The sequence below is a fragment of the Aquarana catesbeiana genome, linkage group LG05 (assembly GCF_042186555.1).
Source record: "Aquarana catesbeiana isolate 2022-GZ linkage group LG05, ASM4218655v1, whole genome shotgun sequence".
NCBI lineage: Eukaryota > Metazoa > Chordata > Amphibia > Anura > Ranidae > Aquarana > Aquarana catesbeiana.
Genome location: NC_133328.1, coordinates 23,244,170 through 23,265,817, shown reverse-complemented (window position 1 = coordinate 23,265,817; position 21,648 = coordinate 23,244,170). Strand labels below are relative to the sequence as shown.

Genomic DNA, 21,648 nt, shown 5'->3' with positions numbered 1-21,648 from the left:
ACTCAATTTCTTGCTTCTTGGATAGCAAATAACGGGATGAGGTGCTGTAAATCATAGTGAAATATCCACACAAAAAAAAATAATCTAAGAATCGGTAAGCTGCAAATATATTAAATATTTGATTTGGGGTTTAATACCTCTTTAAGGAAATTTTTTCAAATAGGAACGCGTGAACGTCGCGGCTGACGTCACCTGCCAACGGAAATCCCCGACGACCTTTTTAATTGTATCGACTATACTTTGAAAGTAATTTGATTATTATTGCTTTGCCATCAGGACAAATTGCAACCATAATTATTCTCTCCCGCGGCGAAGATCCTGCTGTGTAATTATTCCCCGCCGTATCATTCGCTATATCGCTACTGCGTTTTTCTTTTTTTTGGGGTGGCATTGAGGAAAGAGACAAGGTTACCCATGCTTAGATCATTTATTAGGAAGAACAACTAATTACACAGAGATGTGAGAAGGAAACGAATTATGAAAGGGAGGCCGAGGATTAAACAGCTGCAAGGTAAGAAATGAAGGACTTGCCTGTTCTCCAGCAGGAATCCCAGAGACGTCAACATGAGGAGTATGTAGAGGATCCTCCCCAGGATGGTTATCGGTGATAAGATCTGCGCACAACACAATGACAATGTTACAATTAGTTTTCATTAGAGAGATGCTGGAAAGTAGGGCAGCATCTCTCGCCATCCCGGTGTTAAAATAACAGCTGCAGGCAAATATCCCAAAGCGCCCGTTTCAGTTTACATTATGTATTTATTCACAAGTTATTAAACCCCATACAGTGGAACCTTGGTTTACGAGTAACGAGCGCTTTGAAAGAGGAGCAACTTTTTTTTTTTAAATTCTGACTCTGTTTGCGAATGTTGTCTCGCAAAACGTGCAGGATTCAAGCTAATGGGGTGTGCAGTACCGCATTTGGCCAGAGGTTTGGGGGCACCGGGGACACTCAGAACGGTTCGGAGCCATTCAGAAATACTCAGAAACACTCGGAAATACTCTTATCCCGAGTGTTTCCGAGGCTTTCCGAGTTCAGCCGAGCTGTCCCCGAGTATTTCCGAGGCTCTCCGGTGCCCCCCCCCCACCTCTGGCCACATGCGGTATTGCATGTAATAGAAGTCAATGCAGAACGAATTATCTTTGTTTCCATTGACTTCTATGGGGAAACTCACTTTGATATGCGAGTGCTTTGGATTACAAGCATTCTCCTGGAACGGATCATGCTCGTAATCCAAGGTTCCACTGTATAATGTTTTCTGTCTGCACCAGATTGCAGCACCGCGGAAATGAGGCTTGCGGTGGGAGCGGCTGCTTTGTTAGTTGACGGATGGGAGGAGGAGGAGCTTGGATGAGGTTACGGAAGGTACAGAACTCAGAGATGGGGGGGTCACCGGGGCAGTCATGTTCACTAGCAGCCAAAATACAAGTTAGAAGATCTCCTTCCCCCATTTTCTTGCACCAATATGTCTTTATATTGAGCTGAGTAATGTTATCATTTTTTTTGTAGTATGCTGACATCTAGTGGCAGTTTTGGACCACTGCAACATGTTTATTATGGGGTATTGGTATCCTCCTCTGTCCTCCCCTCTCCTGTTTAGTAATAGTCAGAAGTGTTAAAGTGATACTAAACCCAAGACTCTGCATTCACTATATCTGGTCTCCCACAGTACACAGAACATGGAAGTGCAATTATTTTAGTAAATATAACTGCTAAATACCTTTTCTCATCAGCGGTATATAGCAGTCATGTGACTTCTATCAGTGTCTGGTTAAAGCATAGCTCCCAACTGTCTGAGAATTCGAGGGACTGTCCCTGATTTGGAGCAATGTCCCTCTGTCCCTCATTCCTCCTCATTTGTCCCTCATTTTGGTCTGATCTATATATCTGTATATAAAATACACTTTTTATCTATCAAAAAGTGTTTTCCAGCGCTAAACCTTTTCATCTGATTCCTAAATTGCTGCATTTGTAAATTCCAAAAGCCAATATAAAGGAATAGTAGTGGTAAAAAGGCACTTGTGGGTTTCCATTTTTAATTTTTTTTTTATGTGTTCAATTCTCCTTTTAAAGGGGTGTGGCAGGAGGCGTGTCCTATGCCTACATCGTTTTGCTAATAGGTGTCCCTCGTTCCCATCTCACAAAGTTGGGAGCTATGAGTGCTAGTTAGCAGTGTTAAAGTGTTACTAAACCCAGGAGCCTGCATTCACTATATCTGGTCTTCCGCAATACACAGAACATGGAAATGCGATCATTTTAGTAAATATAAACTGCTAAATACCTTTTCTCATCAGCAGTATATAGCAATTTTGTGACTTCTATCAGTGTCTGGTTAAAACTTGTAGGAGGAGTTTTCATTCTGCTCTGACTGTCCTATCAGGATGCAGGACCCCTGACCCTCTGTCTGGACAGTGTGGATTGGCCCTGTGATGATCACATGTACCCTACCAAGGACAAAAAAACCCTCTCTAGCAATACACACCAAACTGAGCATGTGCAGAGTGCCCCTAAGGCTCTGTTCTGTCAGCAGATGGTTTGGGGACAGTAAAAAAAAGAGAGGATCAGAGAAGACAGGAGCAAACAGCCTTAATACACAATGCAGAGGATTAACCCCTTAGGTTCCACAGTGAGTATAACAAGCATTCTTTACTGCATATACAGACTGATTATACTGTTGTGGGTTTAGTAACACTTTAAACTGTTTGTTATGTCAACCAATAGAAAAGTGTGAACCCTGCAGAATTGCCTTCTCATTGTGGCACCATCCTGTATCAGTAGAATGCAAAAAAGAAATGTTTTCCTTGTAGAGGAGGGGACCATACCCAATGGAGAGGTAGCCCTCAGTCTAACAGGGAAGAGGGAAGAGGAACTGTACACAGTGCCTTGAAAAAGTATTCACACCTCTTGACATTTTCCACATTTTTGTCACATATTTATTTATAAAAAAAATGTTGAAAAACCATTTATCATTTTCCTTCCACTTCACAATTATGTGCCACTTTGTGTTGGTCTATCACAAAAAATCCCAATAAAATGCATTTACCTTTTTGGTTGTAACATGACAAAATATGGAAAATTTCACGGGGTATAAATACTTTTTTAAGGCACTGTATGTGCAAAACAGATGAGAAAAAGATAAGAACACTCACTCATGTAAAATCAATACATTTTTATTATTGCGTATTAAAATTGCCATCTATTTAAAACCACAAGAGCAAAATGAGGTAGTATGGTCAGGATAGACACTTATAGATACTTCAAGCATATAAATCAACGCGTTTCACTATATTTTCTTCATCAGGATTTATGCTTGTAGATGGCAATTAGGAAGATAAAGAAAATCCATGACATAACCATTACCAGAGAGGACCACACGAAACAGAAGGCACATATAAAGTCCTTCTTCCCTGTTAGACTGAGGGCTACCTATCCATTGTGTATGGTCACCCCCCCCCCCCCCTACAAGGAAAAACATTTATTACCTTAAAGCATTTGTTACCCCAACACTTCATGTTCCTGATAAGTGTCTGCTGTACCATGTACTTGTATGAGGAAGTATCCTGTTCTCCTTATATTGCTTCCTTTATGTAAAATCCCTGGTGTTCCTGCTAGCCCCCTTGCTTTCCTATTACAAACTGACCACACTAAGCAGGAGAACACAGCGTGATCAATTCTCTAGCTATGCTGGGAACTCAGTGTGCTTTCCTCCAATGATCAGACTTGTCCTGACACGCCCCCCCGCTGCACAGCCATTCACTGGGAAGCTCAATATGCTGCTGCTGCTTCTCCTACCGCCAGCCGAGAACAGAGGGAATGTGATCACTTAGAAAAAAAAGGGAAACATGTATTTATAATGTTTTTTTTTTTTTTTTAATATCTATACAAAAATGTTTTGCCTTTTATTTCTATTTTAAACGGAATGTCTTGTTTTGCAAGGTGATCACTTACAAACATTTTAATTTTGACATCAAATTTCAATTTAGTTTTAGTCATGGTCTTTTGACTAAAATGGCATTTTAGTTTTGGTCGTATTTTAGTCATCTGAATTTTTTTTTTTAGTTTTAGTCGACTAAAATCCCCAGTACATTTTAGTCGATTAAAATAATTTTAGATTATCAACAATTTTAGATTAATTGACATTTTAGTCGATTAAAATAATTTTAGATTTAAATTGAATGGGTTTATTTAGATTGTAATGCATTATTTAAAGTGGAAGTACAGGTAATATAATAGGGCTTACCAGTAGGTACAGTGAATATCTCCTAAACTTGCGGTGTTTAGAAGATATTCACACTGAATAAAGCCGGTGACGTCACCGTGCCGGACCTTCAGAGCTCTGTGACGTAGCCGGGGGGGGCTCTCTCGCGCATCCGCGGGAGTGACGGCTCATTCAGCCGGAGCACGCAAACCCAGAAGGAAGACCGTGGAGATGGAAGCCCTGTCAGCGGGGACAGCTTCATTCTAAGATAAGTATTTCATAATGTGCTTGTATGTAATGCATACTAGCACATTATGCCATTGCTTTGCGGGGGATTTTTTTTTTTCTTAAAGAAGCGGTATCCTACTACTTTAACCGCTTCAGCCCTGGAAGATTTTACCCCCGTCCTGACCAGAGCATTTTTTGCAATTCAGCACTGCGTCGCTTTAGCTGACAATCGCGCGGTCGTGCGACGCTGCACCCAAACAAAATTGACGTCCTTCTTTTCCCCACAAATAGAGCTTTCTTTTGGTGGAATTTGATCACCTCTGCGGTTTTTATTTTTTGCGCTATAAACAAAAAAATAGCGACAATTTTGAAAAAAAAAAGCAATATTTTTTACTTTTTGCTGTAATAAATATCCCCAAAAAATATATAAAAAAAATAATTTTTTCCTCAGTTTAGGCCGATATGTATTCTTCTACATATTTGTGGTAAAAAAAAAAAAAAAACGCAATAAGCGTATATTGATTGGTTTGTGCAAAAGTTATAGCGTCTACAAAATAGGGGATAGTTTTATGGCATTTTTATTATTAATTTTTTTTCATTAGTAATGGTGACGATCAGCGATTTTTATAATAAGAGAATTAATATTAATTATTATTATTATTATTATTATTATTATTAATAAGAGAATAACAGAAATGCCTTGTTTACATCTCCCCATTCTACCTCTGCACACTGCAATCGCGGGCTGCTGGCGAACATCGAGTTCCCGGGACCCGCGGGCACGCTCGTGCGGCGCGCGCACCAGATAGGCGCCAAATTTAGAAGGACGTACCTGTACACCCATTTGCCTGCCTGTGCCATTCTGCCAACATATATCTGTGTGCGGCGGTCAGCAAGCGGTTAATTGTCACTTTAATAAAAAAAATAGATCTAATCACTTTTGATGCTGCGATAAGGAATGTAAACATCCCTTGTGACAGTAATAGGTGGTGACAGGTACTCTTTATGGAGGGATCGGGGGGTCTAAAAGATCCCAAATCCCTTCTATGCACTTAAAAGTATTGAGATCGCCAAAAACGTAAATTCTGAATACTGTCATTTTTTTTAAAATCAGCGCCATTGGCAGCCAAGTAAACCGGAAGTGACATTGTGACTTCGGAAGGGCTTCATGCGGGTCTCAGCCTAACCGGCAGATGCGCCGGATCCTGTGGGACGGGAGGCCCTGGAAGAGCGCGAGGAGGGGGGGAGGGGGCCGAGGGGCTTTTAGCCGCTTTGGCTGTTATCACTAAAGAGCCAACCGCCCGCTCTAAAAAACGGTACCACGGTGATGCCTGCAGCTGCCGGCATCACCACGGTATAACCCCTTCAAGCCATGAACGCAAATTTGCGTATGGTCGGCGTGAAGGGGTTAAGGTTTGAACATGCTCTACAGACTCAGATTTAGCCATTATGTAACGTCTTTATAAGTAAAACGTCCCGCCCTCGCTATTTTGGTTCAGTTTTCGTGCATTGACAAAAATTGGAATTGATTTTCATATAAGTTTTCGTCAATTAAAGAAAATTTGGAGTCATTTTCGTTTAGTTGTCATAACTGGAAAAAGGCCGCTGTCGAAAAAAAATATATTTTCGGCAACAAAATTAACACGGCTAGTTAGTTCGGTCCCAGCTAGACCCGCCCCACTTCTTCAATGTTGCCTCAGTCGGTATTAGTTATTCACAGTGACACGGCTCAGGAAAGGCATTGGGGTTGATTTACTAAAACTGGAGAGTGCAAAATCCGGTGCAGCTCTGCATAGAAACCAATTAGCTTCCAGGAATCAAGTCATTTTTTTTTTTGTTCAACCCACTGGTTGAAAAAAAAAAAAAAAAAAAACACGACTCATCTATGGCCAGCTTGAATAAATGGACTTGATCAAACGAAAACCACTTGCACTGTTAGAAATTTGTTTGTTTGAGAAACATTTTCCATCAGGCTCCTTTAAATTTTCTCATCACTGCGATTGAAAACAAACATTGATTTGATCTCACTAATGGTTCGAAAAAATAAACTTTCTTAGAACCTTCTTTTCCTAAGGATTTTGTTAACAATTCTACCCTTCTATGGTCAGCTGAACAATTATGTGTACTATGTCTGCAGTCCCCGACCATCTCTTGCACCATGTCCACAGTCTCTGACCATCTTCTGTACCATGTCCACATCCTATAACCACCTCCTGTACTACGTCCAGAAACTCTGACCATTTCCAGTAGTATGTCCACAGTCTCTGACCATCTCCTGTACTATGTCCACAGTCTCTGACCATCTCCTGTACCATGTCCACAGTCTCTGACCATCTCCTGTACCATGTCCACAGTCTCTGACCATCTCCTGTGCTATGTCCACAGTCTCTGACCATCTCCTGTACTATGTCCACAGTCTCTGACCATCTCCTGTACTATGTCCACAGTCTCTGACCATTACCTGTACCGTGTCCACAGTCTCTGACCATCTCCTGTACTATGTCCACAGTCTCTCACCATCTCCTGTACTATGTCCATAGTCTCTGACCATCTTCTGTACCATGTCCACATCCTATAACCACCTCCTGTACTATGTCCAGAAACTCTGACCATTTCCAGTAGTATGTCCACAGTCTCTGACCATCTCCTGTGGTATGTCCACAGTCTCTGACCATCTCCTGTACTATGTCCACAGTCTCTGACCATCTCTTGTACCATGTCTGCATCCTATAACCACCTCCTGTAATATGTCCACAGTCTCTGACCATCTCCTGTACTATATCACAGTCATTGACCATCTCCTGTATTACATCCACAGTCTCTGACCATCTCCTTTTATATGTCCACATTCTCTGACCATCTCCTGTAGTATGTCTGCAGTCTCTGACCATCTCCTGTAGTATGTCCACAGGCTATGACCAGCTTTTTTATTAGGTCTGCTTTCCCCCACTGCCTCCTGATTTAGGCCTGCAGTTTCTGACCATCTCCTGTATGATTAAGTCTGCCGTCTCTGACCATCTAATGTAGTATGTCCACAATCTCTGACCATCTCCTGTACCATGTCCACAATCTCTGACCATCTCCTGTACTATGTCCACAATCTCTGACCATCTCCAGTGTTATGTCTACAGTCTCTGACCATCTCCTGTGTTATGTCTGCAGTCTCTGACCATCACCTGTACTATGTCCACAGTCTCTGACCATCTCCTGTACTATGTCTGCAGTCTCTGACCATCTCCTGTAGTACTGTAGTATGTCCACAATCTCTGACCAGCTTCTTTATTAGGTTGGTATCCCCCCTCCACCTCTGATTTAAGAGTGCAGTCTTTGACCATCTCCTGTATGATTACTAAGCCTGCAGTCTCTTACAGACTTCTGTAGCATTACATACATACATCTGGAGATGTCAAGTTCTGACCACCACTGCCCCTCAGTATTACTTTATCTCTACACTAGACACAAGAGGTTGACAACAAATCGCTAATCCCATTCAACTGAGCTAAAAATAACTTTGTTTTTTTCTGTATAAAAAAGTATATCTGTCCATTAATTTCAAAGCATTTGTCATGTAAATCAGGTGTGAATCTGCTGCATGCGAGGACACAAAATTCTGTCTTCACTCGGTAGCCAATGTTTAATGCAGATGAACGTTCAGTACACATTCAGAGTCCTCCATGTATTGTCTGATCAGCTCTCAAGTCATGCCTTTAAGTAGAAGCGTTTGCCCCAGGCAAAAATCCCATTATGGGGTCACGTGGCTCTTTATATAACCTCAAGGCAGATGCTGAAATGAAACTTTGATGTCTAATAAAAAATGGATACAGTTGTTTTTCCACAATGTTATGTATATGTAATTATATAGTTACATAGTTAGTCCATCCAGTTCAAACCACAGGAAAAAAAAAATCCTTCCTTATATTAATGTTTTACCATCTCTGCAATATAAATGCTAATCTTAAAGTTGGACTCTAGACAAACAACTAAATACACCAATCAAATTAATTTATAGGGGCTGTTTTACCTGTCAAAGTATTTCTATTCCTGTCCATCCAGTCCTAAAGTTTACACAGCCCTGTCAACTAGATATGTGCAATTTTTTTTGTTCCGAATTCATTTTTTAACAAATTTTGACAAATTCGTTAATTCAGAAATGTCCGAATTAACAGAAACCCATTTAACAAATTTTTCTGAATATTCGAAAATTTGGAAATTCGAAATTTCAAAAATCCAAAAATAAGAACGAAAATTCAAAAGAATGAAAACCCGAAAATAAGAATCAAAATCCGAAAATTCAAAAAATCTGAATTAACGAAAAGCCGTTTAACAAATTTTTCCAAATATTCGTAAATGCGAATAGTCTAAAATTAATAAATTCGTAAATTTGAATATTCGTAAATTCGAATATTCGAAAATCCGGAAATGAAAAACTCTGAAATTTTGGAAATTCGGACATCCAAAAATTTGAAAGTCCGAAAAAAAGAACGAAAATTCAAAAGAACGAAAATCCTAATTATTCGAAAACCCAAAAGTTCGAAAATCTGAAATAATAACTAACTAATAATAACTTAATTTAGGAATTTCCTTTCAAATTTGGCTGTTAGTGAACGTAACAAATACGAATTTATCCAAAGTTATGAATTATCCAAAATAATGAATGCCATATCTAAATGAATGGAATGTAACAAATTAATAATAATAAACAACAATAATAAAAACTTTTTATTGTTATATTACTATTATTATTAATTAATTCCGTTCCAACAGCCAAAATTGAAAGGAATACCTATAATTTAATAGAGTGTACTTTGAAAAAAAAAGTTGCCTAAGCAGTCCACATTGCAAAATTTAAGAACCAATTTGGCTGAAACTTCAACATCAGTAACTTTTGTAGTTATCAGTTTTACCAAAATCACTGCTTGTCTCTACTAATAATATACATCGCTATATTATTAATATTTAATGACTGAAGTTTAATGTTTAATGGTAATGACTTTCCAGGAGACATATATATATATATATCAGTTTGAAAAGCTTTACATTTGTGGCATAGTTACAGTGAAAAGAAAGGACTTACATGCTTAGCTGCAAACATGTGTTGATAGATGGCGAGCAGGAGAATAAAGTGTATGCATGAGTAGATTTGTACAGCTTTGGATTGTTCGGGATCATAAGGCTTTTCATCTCCAGTAACCTGAAAACATATCAATCATCACCATATTCATCATCATCATTTTTTATTCCAAAAGCATTAACAAAATTCTGAAGTGTACAGAGTACACAGAAATACACTACATGGAAAAAACGTATGTGGAGACCTGATCATCCATCACGCCTACACTGTATGGGCAAAAGTATGTGAAGCCCCCTCCAAATTATTGCAGTGAAGGGTATTGTTAACCACTTCAGCCCCGGAAGAATTTACCCCCTTCCTGACCAGAGCACTTTTTGCGATTCGCCACTGCGTCGCTTTAACTGACAATTGCGCGGTCGTGCGACGTTGTACCTAGACAAAATTGACATCCTTTTTTCCCCACAAATAGAGCTTTCTTTTGGTGGTATTTGATCACCTCTGCGGTTTTTATTTTAAACAAAAAAATTGCGACAATTTTGAAAAAAAACACATTATTTTTTACTTTTTGCTATAATAAATATCCCCCAAAAATATATAGAAAAACTATTTTTTTCCTCAGTTTAGACCGATATGTATTCTTCTACATATTTTTGGTAAAAAAAAAAAAAATCGCAATAAGCGTATATTGATTGGTTTGTGCAAAAGTTATAGCGTCTACAAAATAGGAGATAGATTTATAGCATTTTTATTATTATTTTTTTTTTTTAGTAGTAATGGCGGTGATCTGCAATTTTTATCATTACTGGGACATTATGGTGGACACAACGGACAATTTTGACACATTTTTGGAACCATTGGCATTAATACAGCGATCAGTGCGATTAAAAATGTATTGATTACTGTAAAAATGTCACTGGCAGTGAAGGGGTTAACACTAGGGGGCGGTGAAGGGGTTAACTGTGTTCCCTGGGAGGTGATTCTAACTGAATGGGGAGGGGACTAACTAGAGGAGGTGACGGATCATGGTTCCTAGCTAATAGGAACACACGATCTGTCACTCCTGTCAGAACAGAACAGGGAAGTGTGTGTTTACACACACTCCTCCCTGTTCTGTCTCTCCTGGTCACGATCGCTCGTGGCCGGCGGTCATCGTGACCGTCGGCCACAAGCATCGGTACCCCCCTTGCTGCGCAGCGGGCGTGCGCCTGCTATCCAGACCCCACGAGCCAACGTACAGTTACATGGTTTCGCGCAGGGGAGCCAACCTGCCGCAGTAAAACTGCGGCGGCTGGTCCGGAAGTGGTTAATACGACAGCATACAAAGACATTTTAGACAATTCTGCTTTTCCAACCTTGTGATAACAGTTTGATGAAGGCCTGTTTCTAATCCAACATGATGAAACATGGTTTGACCAGTCTGGTGTGGAGGAATTCAAGTGGCCTGCACAGAGATCGACATCAACCCTACTAACCTTCAACTAGGATGAATTGGAACTCTGGATTGTCTTGTCCAAAATCAGTACTGGACCCCACAAAAACCTCATAGTAACAGTTTGTTGACGGCTTCCTTCTCTTCCAGCATGATGAGACATGGTTTCATAAGTTTGGTGTGGAGTAACTTGAGTGGCCTGCGCAGAGATTTGACCTCAACCCAACTAAATTCAACTTTAGAATGAATTTGAACTCTAACTTCTTGTCCAACATCAATATTTGACCCCACAAAAACCTTGTGGTAACTGTTTGTGAAAGTCTGTTTCTATTCCAGCATGATGAGACATGGTTTGACCAGTGGTATGGAGGAACCTGAGTGGCCTGCACAGAGACTTGACCTCAACCCAACTAATTTCAACTTTAGAATGAATTTGAACTCTGACTTCTTGTCCAACATCAGTATTTGACTGCACTAAAACCTTGTGGTAACAGTTTGGTGAAGGCCTGTTTCTATTCCAGCATGATGAGACATGGTTTGACCAGTTTGGTGTGGAGGAACTTGAGTGGCCTTCACAGAGATCTGACCTCAACTCTACTAAACTTCAACGTTTGGATGAAGTGGAATTCTGATTTCTTGTCCAACATCAGTACGTGAACCCACAAGTATCTTGTGGTAACAGTTTGGTGAAGGCCCGTTTCTATTCCAGTATCACAAGAGATGGACTGACCAGTTTGATGTGGAGGAGTGGCCTGCACAAAGGTCTGAGCTCAACATTCCTAAACTTCAGTGTTAGGTTGACCAGTACTTGACCCCAAAAATACTCTCTTGAATGAATGAGAACTAATACAGAAAGGCTTAAAAAAAAGAGGGAAGGCTGTTACAGTTGCCAAGGGGGAAGGGGGACTCTAGATTAATGCCCATGTTTTGGCTCAGATGTCCAACAAGGTTTTTTACTGTTGGTGTGATGGTCAGGTGTCCACAAACCTTTGGTCATATAGTGTATTTACACCACTTCCTACTCCAGAGGAGGTTACAATCAAAGTCCCCACCCACCATATAAATAGACACTCCATACATACATTAACCCAGTGTTTCTCAACTCCAGTCCTCAAGGCGCCCCAACAGGTCATGTTTTCAGGATTTCTCTCAGATGAAACAGCTGTGGTAATTACTAAGTCAGTGAAACTGATCAAATCACCTGTGCAAAATAATAACAAGCCTGAAAACACGATCTGTTGGGGCGCCTTGAGGACTGGAGTTGAGAAACACTGCATTAACCTAACAAATATTTATTTTAGGGCTGTAGGTAAAGATGATTGTACTGACTTGCCCAACCAAGATTTACAGCATATTAGGCGGATTCATTGGAGTATTAGGAAATATTTGCAATTTTCATGTCTAGCCAATTCATTTTTTATTGAACTTAAAAATAAGTCTTTATGTTTCTTTACCATTTCAATAAAATTAAGTTGGTCACCATTTTTTGGAAGTCATGACCTATCCTGGAGTGTGGGCTCTCTCCCTGCTCTCATGTGAAAATATAGATGCCTGAGCAGCCAGTTTTCATACACGGAGGCTAACAGGTTTGTGGGGGTAAAGGGATGGTAAATATGTGCTGCTGGGGAGGAGGGCTTGAAAGTGAAACTGTTGCTTTGACCTGCATGGGTAGAGCATAGGTACACTTTAAATTGTATCTAAAGTGCTGTTCCAGCTATCGTTCTACACAAATTCACCGATTATTTTAGTCAGTTGTATTCAGCAGTCCGGGTCCATCCAAAACCACTATCCAGGAATTACTCAGTACCCTAGACCTCCCCACACTTTCACCAGAAGATGTAGAGCTTCTTGACAAACCTATTTCATTAGATGAAATTGAAGAAGCTATACATTCCTTTCCCGGTAAGAAAACTCTGGGTCCAGATGGTATCCCGGGGGAGTGGTAGAGGATGTATACTTCCACCCTGGCACCCAAACTGCACGGTTTGTATTCTGAATCTTTGGAAAAGATGACGCTACCCCCTCTATGTATCGGCCCATATAGTCTTAATCCCCAAACCAGGAAAGGATCACTCCAAATGTGCTTCCTACAGGCCCATTTCTTTGTTAAATTACGATCTAAAGATTTTAACAAACATATTGGCCACTAGATTGATGAAAATTATTCCTGACCTACTCAGCATAGATCAAATAGGGTTTATACCTGGGAAATCCACGGATATCAATATCCGCCAGGTTTTCACTCATTTATAGCTACCCCCAACTGAATCCACTTCTAGAGTCTTGGCAGCACTCAACATTGAGACGGCCTTTGACTCTGGCCTTATATGCTCTCAGTGCTGGAGGCTATGGGGTTCAGGCCCGGGTTTTTGAAATGGGTGCAGTTACTTTACTTCTGCCCTTCAGCCCAGGTTAAGCTAGGGGGGCGAGCTCTCAGAGCCCTTTCCAGTTAGGAGGGGTACGAGACAGGGTTGCCCATTGTCTCCGGCTTGGTTTGCTATTGTGATGGAGCCAGTGGCAGTGGCCATAAAGAGGGCCTCTGCTGTTGTTGGCATCTGTGTGGGAACCTTGGAGGAAAAGATTGCCATGTATGCAGAAGATCTCATATTGTTTCTGAATGACTCAGGGCTATCTCTTAAGGATGCATTACGTATACTGTCTGCATTTGCCATTTATTCAGGACTACAAATTAATTGGGGAAAATCACAAATTTTACCCATTGATAGAGAGGCCCGAGATGGAGCTGACCCTACCCTATGCTCATCCAGTAGCAGATACTTAGGTGTTGAGATTTCCCCGGATACTTCGGAATATCGCGTCTTAAATTTAGTTCCACTTCTTGACAATATGAAATCTAAACTGAGGGCATGGGCCAATCTTCCTTTGTCTTTAATAGGGTGCATAAATCTGTTTAAAATTAAGTTATTACCTGTTTTTCTCTGTGTGCTCCGACATGCGCCAGTGTGGATTCCCAAAAAATATTTTTAAATAATTAATTCTATTCTAACTGCCTTTATTTGGGGCTCACAACAACCGAGGTTTAAGTTAACAGTTTTGCAACGCCCATGATTACAGGGAGGCTTGGCATGCTCGAGCCTCCACGAATATTTCCTGGCTGCCATGCTCACACATGCCCATAACTGGCTCATGCAGAATGAGATCAATGCGGCGGTAGTTTTAGAGGCTTCCTGTGTAGGCTCCTTTGAGGCCCTTAAAAACCTCTTATACAGAGGAGCCTCTGCTCCCTTTCTTCTGACTGCAGCCATGAAAGCCGTATTGAAAGCCTGATTGCTGGCCCAAGCTCTACATCCTAGCCCCCCTGATCATATCTCACAACATACCCCCTTATGGCTCAATCCATTATTACTGGAATTTGTCTCTATACCTGATCCACAGGTTTGGGCAATGAAGGGCATTAAATATTTAGAGCAGATATGTTTAGCTGGAGAACTAAAGCCTTTCGACACCTTAAAATTACACTTTGACCTACCTAATGTATACTTTTTTAGATATCTACAATTGAGACATGCCTTTCACATGCAATTTAAACAGGAACCAGTAGCTTTCTATAACTCAACACTAGAGGATGTACTCAGAGATGACACCCTCACTAAATCCCACTATATATAAGGCCATGTCTCCCTCTGTCCACTCGGGGGTTAGAAGCTCTTAAATCTAAATGGGCACTGGACATCCCAAGCTTGGATGATGAAGGTTAGGAGGAAATATGGGAATGTGCCTTTCTACATCTGGTTTCTGCAAGGGACAGATTGATTCAGTACAAAATCCTACATAGGATCTACCTCACAACTGCATGTTTACACAGAATATATCCCTCCGTTCCTGCGGAGTGTTGGCGGTGTGCAGCGGACTCAGCAGACTTTATCAACATATTTTGGCAATGCCCTACATTTTCTGGGAAGCGGTGGTCTCGGTCATACAATCTGTGACCAATATTCATGTACCCCGGACAGTGGAGGTTTGTTTGCTGGGTTTGGTGGACACCCTGGCTCATCTTCAGGCCTCCAGGACGCTGATAGGATTACTATTGTTCTATGCAAGGAAATGTATTCTTCTCCAATGGAAATCCCCATCTGCTCCAACCCTAACCTTGTGAAAAATTAATTCATGTCAATTTACTGCTGTACAAGGCCACCTATTTAGTGAGAGGATGCCCTAAAAAATCCCACAAGGTTGGGACATTTGGGTAGAGGACCTGTCTACTAATACTGATCCTGATTCTCCTAATTAGTGGATTACCTTACAAACGACCAGGTGGACATGCATATGTAGTTGAACCCAATCCACATATCTAATAATTGTGACTTTCATCTTCTTAAATGTGGTTTAAAACTACCCCTGAGTAGCTGATACCTACAATACTCTAATGCCGCGTACACACAAGCGGACTTTTCGACGGACTAGGTCCGGCGGACCGGACTCCGTCGGACAATTCGACCGTGTGTGGGCTCCAGCGGACTTTTTTTTCCCAAAAGTCCGACGGTCCTAGAAATAAAACATGTTTCAAATCTTTCCGAAGATTGGAATATTCCTTTAAATATCGTGCCTGGGGGGGTGTCTATAGTATGCCTGTAAAGCGCATTTTCCCATGTTTAGAACAATACCACAGCAAAATGACATTTCTAAAGGAAAAAATGTCATTTAAAACTACTCGCAGCTGTAATGTATTGTCGGGTATATAAATAAAAATCATTGAAAAAAACGGCATGGGTTCCCCGCACCCAAATAACCTGTCAGGCCGCAGGAAAAGAGGGGGGACGAGAGAGTGTCCTCCCTCCTGAACCGTCCCCCCCAAAGCACCTTGTCCCCATGTCGATGGGGACAAGGGCCTCATCCCCACAACTCCATGGGAGGCTCCCGCTGACTGAAGCCTCTTCGCGATGACAGCTGTTATAAAGCTGAGGGTGGGGCCACCCAGTGATGTAAACTGGTGACCCCGCCCCCCTCTGACGTTGAGTAACGTCAGAAGAGGCGGGATCACCCATTTACGTTACTGGGTGGCCCCGCCCTCAGCTATGTGGGGGTGAGGCCCTTGTCCCCATCAACATGGGGACAAGGTGCTTTGGGGGGGACCCCAAAGCATCCTCCCCATGTTAAGGGCATGTGGGCTGGTACGATTCAGGGGGATGGGCGCTCTCTTGTCCCCCCCTCTTTTCCTGTAGCCTGCCAGGTTGCGTGCTTGGATAAGGGTCTGGTATGAATTTTGGGGGCGACCCCTATGCAATTTTTTTTTACATTTTGGCTTGGGGTTCCCCTTAAAACCCACACCAGACCTGAAGGGCCTGGTATGGATTTGGGGGAGGGGACCCTACACCATTTTTAAAAAAAATTTCGGCGCAGGGTTCCCCTTAATATCCATGCCAGACCTGATACGGTTTTTGGAAGGACCTCCACACATTCTTTTTATTTGGGTGCGGGGTTCCCCTTAATGTCCATACCAGACCCAAACGGCCTGGTAATGGACTGGGGGGGGAACGACCCAATGCGTTTTTGTCAATGATTTTTATCTATATTGCCGAGACCCGACAATATATTACAGTTGTGAGTAGTTTCAAATTACATTTTTTCCTTTAGAAATGTAATTTTTCTGTGGTACTTTTATAAACACGGGAAAGATGCACTACTTTACAGGCATACTAAGGACACCCCCAGGCACGATATTTAAAGGAAATTTTCATTTTTATTGTTTCACTTTAAGCATTATTGAAATCACTGCTTCCGAAAAAAACTTTAATTTACATACATCAGGACCCAGGTCCCCAAACACTTTTTATGGCAATAACTTGCATATAAGCCTTTAAAATGAGCACTTCTGATTTTTCATGTTCGTGCCCCATAGATTTTAACGGTGTTCGCACAAATTTTTTGCCTGTTTGCAAGTTCTGGTGCGAACCAAACCGGGGGGGGGGGGGGGTGTTCGGCTCATCCCTACTCAATATTGAACCCTATGGACTAAGACTGGGATGCCATTAAGGTTCATGTGCGTGCAAAAGGAGGTGTCCAAATACTTTTGGTAATATAGTGTATTTTTAAAGTTTAGGGCTAAAAAATTTGCCCTCCGTAGCCAGCAGAGGGCAAACTCCATGCCTACATTTTGGAGGCTCTCAACAGCTGATATGTGTAAATATTTCTCAATAGCACAAGAGTTCAGATTACACAGATTGCTTATGGACGCAGAGATGGAACATATTCTCCCCCCTAGCAGAGACAGCATTTTCTAAAATAGTCAGTAATACAAAAAAATAAATAAAATAAAATAGTAATACAAATTGTTCCAAGCATGCAGGCAACTTGCTTTTGCAAAAAAAGTATCATGGAACCTTCTCATTTAAAAGTTTATTTTTTAATTAAGAATTTATAAGAATATTTTCATGATATTAATATCATTTTATGGTCTTGTAACTATTAAAATTAATGAATTAATAAAAAAACTGGCAAGAAACCGAAATACTTGGTATTTAAGTGGACAACCTTGTCATTTAAGGTGGCAGAGGGAAGCTATGACTTGGCAGCAAATCTGTCAGCTGCCCCACAAAACATGGTTTTTGGACTTCCTAAAACACCTCATCTGCTTTCATCTGTCACCACCGGCATGATTTAGGCGTTGTATGGTTTACCTTTGGAAGTTCCTCAGGAAGGCCGAGGCGAGGTTTTCCAGGTCCCCATCCTGGACCTTTAAATATCACAGACAGCTTGTTGGAGAAGCCCGGTGTGCTCCAGAAAGTCTTCCAAATGTAGATGAGGTGCTGTAGCTAGAAAAGCAAAATACCCAGATATCAGATCGGGGCTAATATACACATGCAGATCACTTGGTAAGGTTGACAAGAGACAAAAATAATTAAAGCAGAATTCCAGTTAGGAAAAATAAAAATTATTTAAAAGTTAACATTGAAAAAAAAATTGCTATAATACTTGCCTTTAGTCCAGAGCATATGCACTGCCGAACAATTTGTTCGTTTTCATTTCATTTTATTTTTTTTTGTTTTTTTCGTTTTTTGGGTCGTTCGTTATGGTCGAAATTCCTAAATTTGTAAATTCGAAAATTCGTGAATTTTTAAATTTGAAAACTCGTAAATTCGAAAATTCAAAAATACGAAAATTCTAAATTTCTGAAATTCGAAAATCCATGAATTCGTAAATCCGAAATCCGTAAATTCGAAATTTCGGAAATTCGAAAGTCTGAAAATCCGGAAATTCAAAAAATCCAAAATCCGGAAATTTGAAAATCTGAAATCCGGAAATTTAAAAATTCCAAAATGCGGAAATTCCAAAATCCGAAATCTGGAAATTCAAAATAATAACTAACTAACTGATAATAACTAACTATTAAATTAAATATAGGTGTTTCTTTTCAAATTTGGCTGTTAGTGAACGTAACGAATACGAATTTATCCGAAGTTACGAATTATCCGAAATAACGAATGTCGCATCTAAACAAATGGAACGGAACAAATTAATAATTATTAATAATAATAATAAAAAAAAGGCTTTATTATTATTGTTATTTATTATTATTAATTTTTTACGATCCATTTGTTTAGATATGGCATTCGTTATTTCGGAAAATTCGTATTCATTACGTTCACTAACAGCCAAATTTGAAAAGAAATTCCAATACCTAGAATTATATAATAATTATAAAAGTTATAGTTAGGTTATTATTAGTTAGTTATTATTTCAGATTTTCAAATTTGGGATTTTCGTTCTTTTGAATTTTTCGTTTAATTTTGGATTTTCAAATTTTCAGATTTTAGAATTTTAGAATTTGAGTTTCGAATGACCAAATTTCGAATTTACGAATTTTCGAGTTTCCGGATTTTCGAAAATAACGAATTTTGTAATGTTCAAATTTATGAATTTGTCGAAATTAATAAAAAAACGAATTTGTAACAAAACGAATTGCACTTGTCTATTCCCTGTAGTACTTCTATTTTGTAGGATAAAAGTGGTCTCTGCGGTGGATTCGCTGCAAGATCACTTTTATCGGGGAAGGGGGCGTCTCCACCGCTTACCGGAGCTGATGGTAGCGGTGGAGACGATCGAGTCCTCTCCCTTGACAGGCCTGGAGGAGAGTGAAGGACACCCGTCTCCATGACATTGGATGACGGAAGCAACATCAAACATCACTTCTGCCCAATGGTCTTAAAGGGGAATTTTTTTTTTTCTGAAAGAAAAAAAGACATTTTATTTCATTTTTTTAAAAATTGCATTCAAGTGTAAATATGAGATCTGAGGTCTTTTTGACCCCCAGATCTCACATTAAAGACATCCTGTCATGCTTTTATTCTATTGCAAGGGATGTTTACATTCCTTGTAATAGGAATAAAAGTGACCCAATTTTTTTTTTTTTTTTAAACAGCAGTGTAGGAAAAAAAAAATTTTAAAGCGTCCCATCCCGCCGAGCTTGCGCGCAGAAGCGAACACATACATAAGCGTCACGCCCGCATATGAAAACGGTGTTCAAACCACACATGTGAGGTATCGCCGCGATCGTTAGAGCGAGAGCAAGAATTCTAGCACTCGATCTTCTCTGTAGCTCAAAACTGGTAACCTGTAGAAATTTGTAAACGTTGCTTATGCAGATTTTTAAGGGTCAAAGTTTGGCGCCATTCCACGAGCAATTTTGAAGCGTGACATGTTGGGTATCAATTTACTCGGTGTAACATTATTTTTCACAATATAAAAAAATTGGGCTAAATTTACTGTTGTCTTATTTTCTAAGTCAAAAAAGTGTATTTTTTTCCCCCAAAAAAATTGAGCTTGTAAGACCGCTGCGCTAATACGGTGTGACATAAGGTATTGAAACAACTTATATAAATAAGTGTCACCGGCGCACAAAACCCAATGTGTTTGTCAGAATTGCTGCATTCAAAAAAACCTTTTCTTTAACCACTTGACGACCGCCTCACGCCGATTTACGTCGGCAAGGCGGCACGGACAGGCAAAATCACGTACATATACGTGATTTGCCTTCCGCGGGTGGGGGGTCCGATCGGACCCCCCCCCGGTGCCCGAGGCAGTCGTCTTTTGTCCAGCGGCGATCAGAGATGAGGGGGAGGCCATCCGTTCGTGGCCCCCCCCTCGCGATCGCCGCCGGCCAATCACATCATTCCTTTGCTGCTGTATGCTAAACAGCAGCAAAGGAAATGATGTCATCTCTCCTCGGCTCGGTAATTTCCGTTCCGGCCCGAGGAGAGAAGACAGGTATGTGAGTGCACAACACTACACACACACACACACACACAGTAGAACATGCCAGGCACACAAAACACCCCGATCCCCCCCCCCCCCGATCGCCCCCCGATCCCCCCCCAATCACCCCCCCCCCCTGTCACGAACTGACACCAGCAGTTTTTTTTTTTTTTTTCTGATTACTGCATTGGTGTCAGTTTGTGACAGTTACAGTGTTGGGACAGTTAGTATTAGCCCCCTTTAGGTCTAGGATACCCCCCTAACCCCCCCTAATAAAGTTTTAACCCCTTGATCACCCCCTGTCACCAGTGTCGCTAAGCGATCATTTTTCTGATCGCTGTATTAGTGTCGCTGGTGACGCTAGTTAGGGACCTAAATATTTAGGTTCGCTGTCAGCGTTTTATAGCGACAGGGACCCCCATATACTATCTAATAAATGTTTTAACCCCTTGATTGCCCCCTAGTTAACCCTTTCACCACTGATCACTGTATAAGTGTTACGGGTAACGCTGGTTAGTTTGTTTATTTTTTATAGTGTCAGGGCACCCGCTGTTTATTACCGAATAAAGGTTTAGCCCCCTGATCACCCGGCGGTGATATGCGTCGCCCCAGGCAGCGTCAGATTAGCGCCAGTACCGCTAACACCCACGCACGCAGCATACGCCTCCCTTAGTGGTATAGTATCTGATCGGATCAATATCTGATCCGATCAGATCTATACTAGCGTCCCCAGCAGTTTAGGGTTCCCAAAAACACAGTGTTAGCGGGATCAGCCCAGATACCTGCTAGCACCTGCGTTTTGCCCCTCCGCCCGGCCCAGCCCAAGTGCAGTATCGATCGATCACTGTCACTTACAAAACACTAAACCCATAACTGCAGCGTTCGCTGAGTCAGGCCTGATCCCTGCGATCGCTCACAGTTTTTTTGGTAGTATTTTGGTGAACTGGCAAGCACCAGCCCCAAGCAGCGTCAGATTAGCGCCAGTACCGCTAACACCCACGCACGCACCGTACGCCTCCCTTAGTGGTATATTATCTGAACGGATCAATATCTGATCCGATCAGATCTATACTAGCGTCCCCAGCAGTTTAGGGTTCCCAAAAACGCAGTGTTAGCGGGATCAGCCCAGATACCTGCTAGCCCCTCCGCCCGGCCCGGCCCAGCCCACCCAAGTGCAGTATCGATCGATCACTGTCACTTACAAAACACTTAACGCATATCTGCAGCATTCGCAGAGTCAGGCCTGATCCCTGCGATCGCTAACAGTTTTTTTGGTAGCTTTTTATTGAACTGGCAAGCGCCAGCGGCCTAGTACACCCCGGTCGTAGTCAAACCAGCACTGCAGTAACACTTGGTGACGTGGCGAGTCCCATAAGTGCAGTTCAAGCTGGTGAGGTGGCAAGCACAAGTAGTGTCCCGCTGCCACCAAGAAGACAAACACAGGCCCGTCGTGCCCATGATGTCCTTCCTGCTGCATTCGCCAATCCTAATTGGGAACCCACCACTTC

At 41.3% G+C, this 21,648-nt stretch overlaps 1 protein-coding gene across 1 annotated transcript in view; it reads right to left on the bottom strand.

Annotated features, from left to right (window-relative positions):
- Window positions 1–21,648, bottom strand: part of AGMO (alkylglycerol monooxygenase) — a 314,856-nt gene that overhangs the window by 100,350 nt on the left and 192,858 nt on the right. Inside the window, exons 9-11 of the mRNA XM_073629523.1 lie at window positions 17,566–17,700; window positions 9,502–9,618; window positions 532–614 (exon numbers count right to left, since the gene is read on the bottom strand). Coding sequence (XP_073485624.1) covers window positions 532–614; window positions 9,502–9,618; window positions 17,566–17,700 — 335 coding nt within the window. The remainder of the gene's footprint in view (window positions 1–531; window positions 615–9,501; window positions 9,619–17,565; window positions 17,701–21,648) is intronic.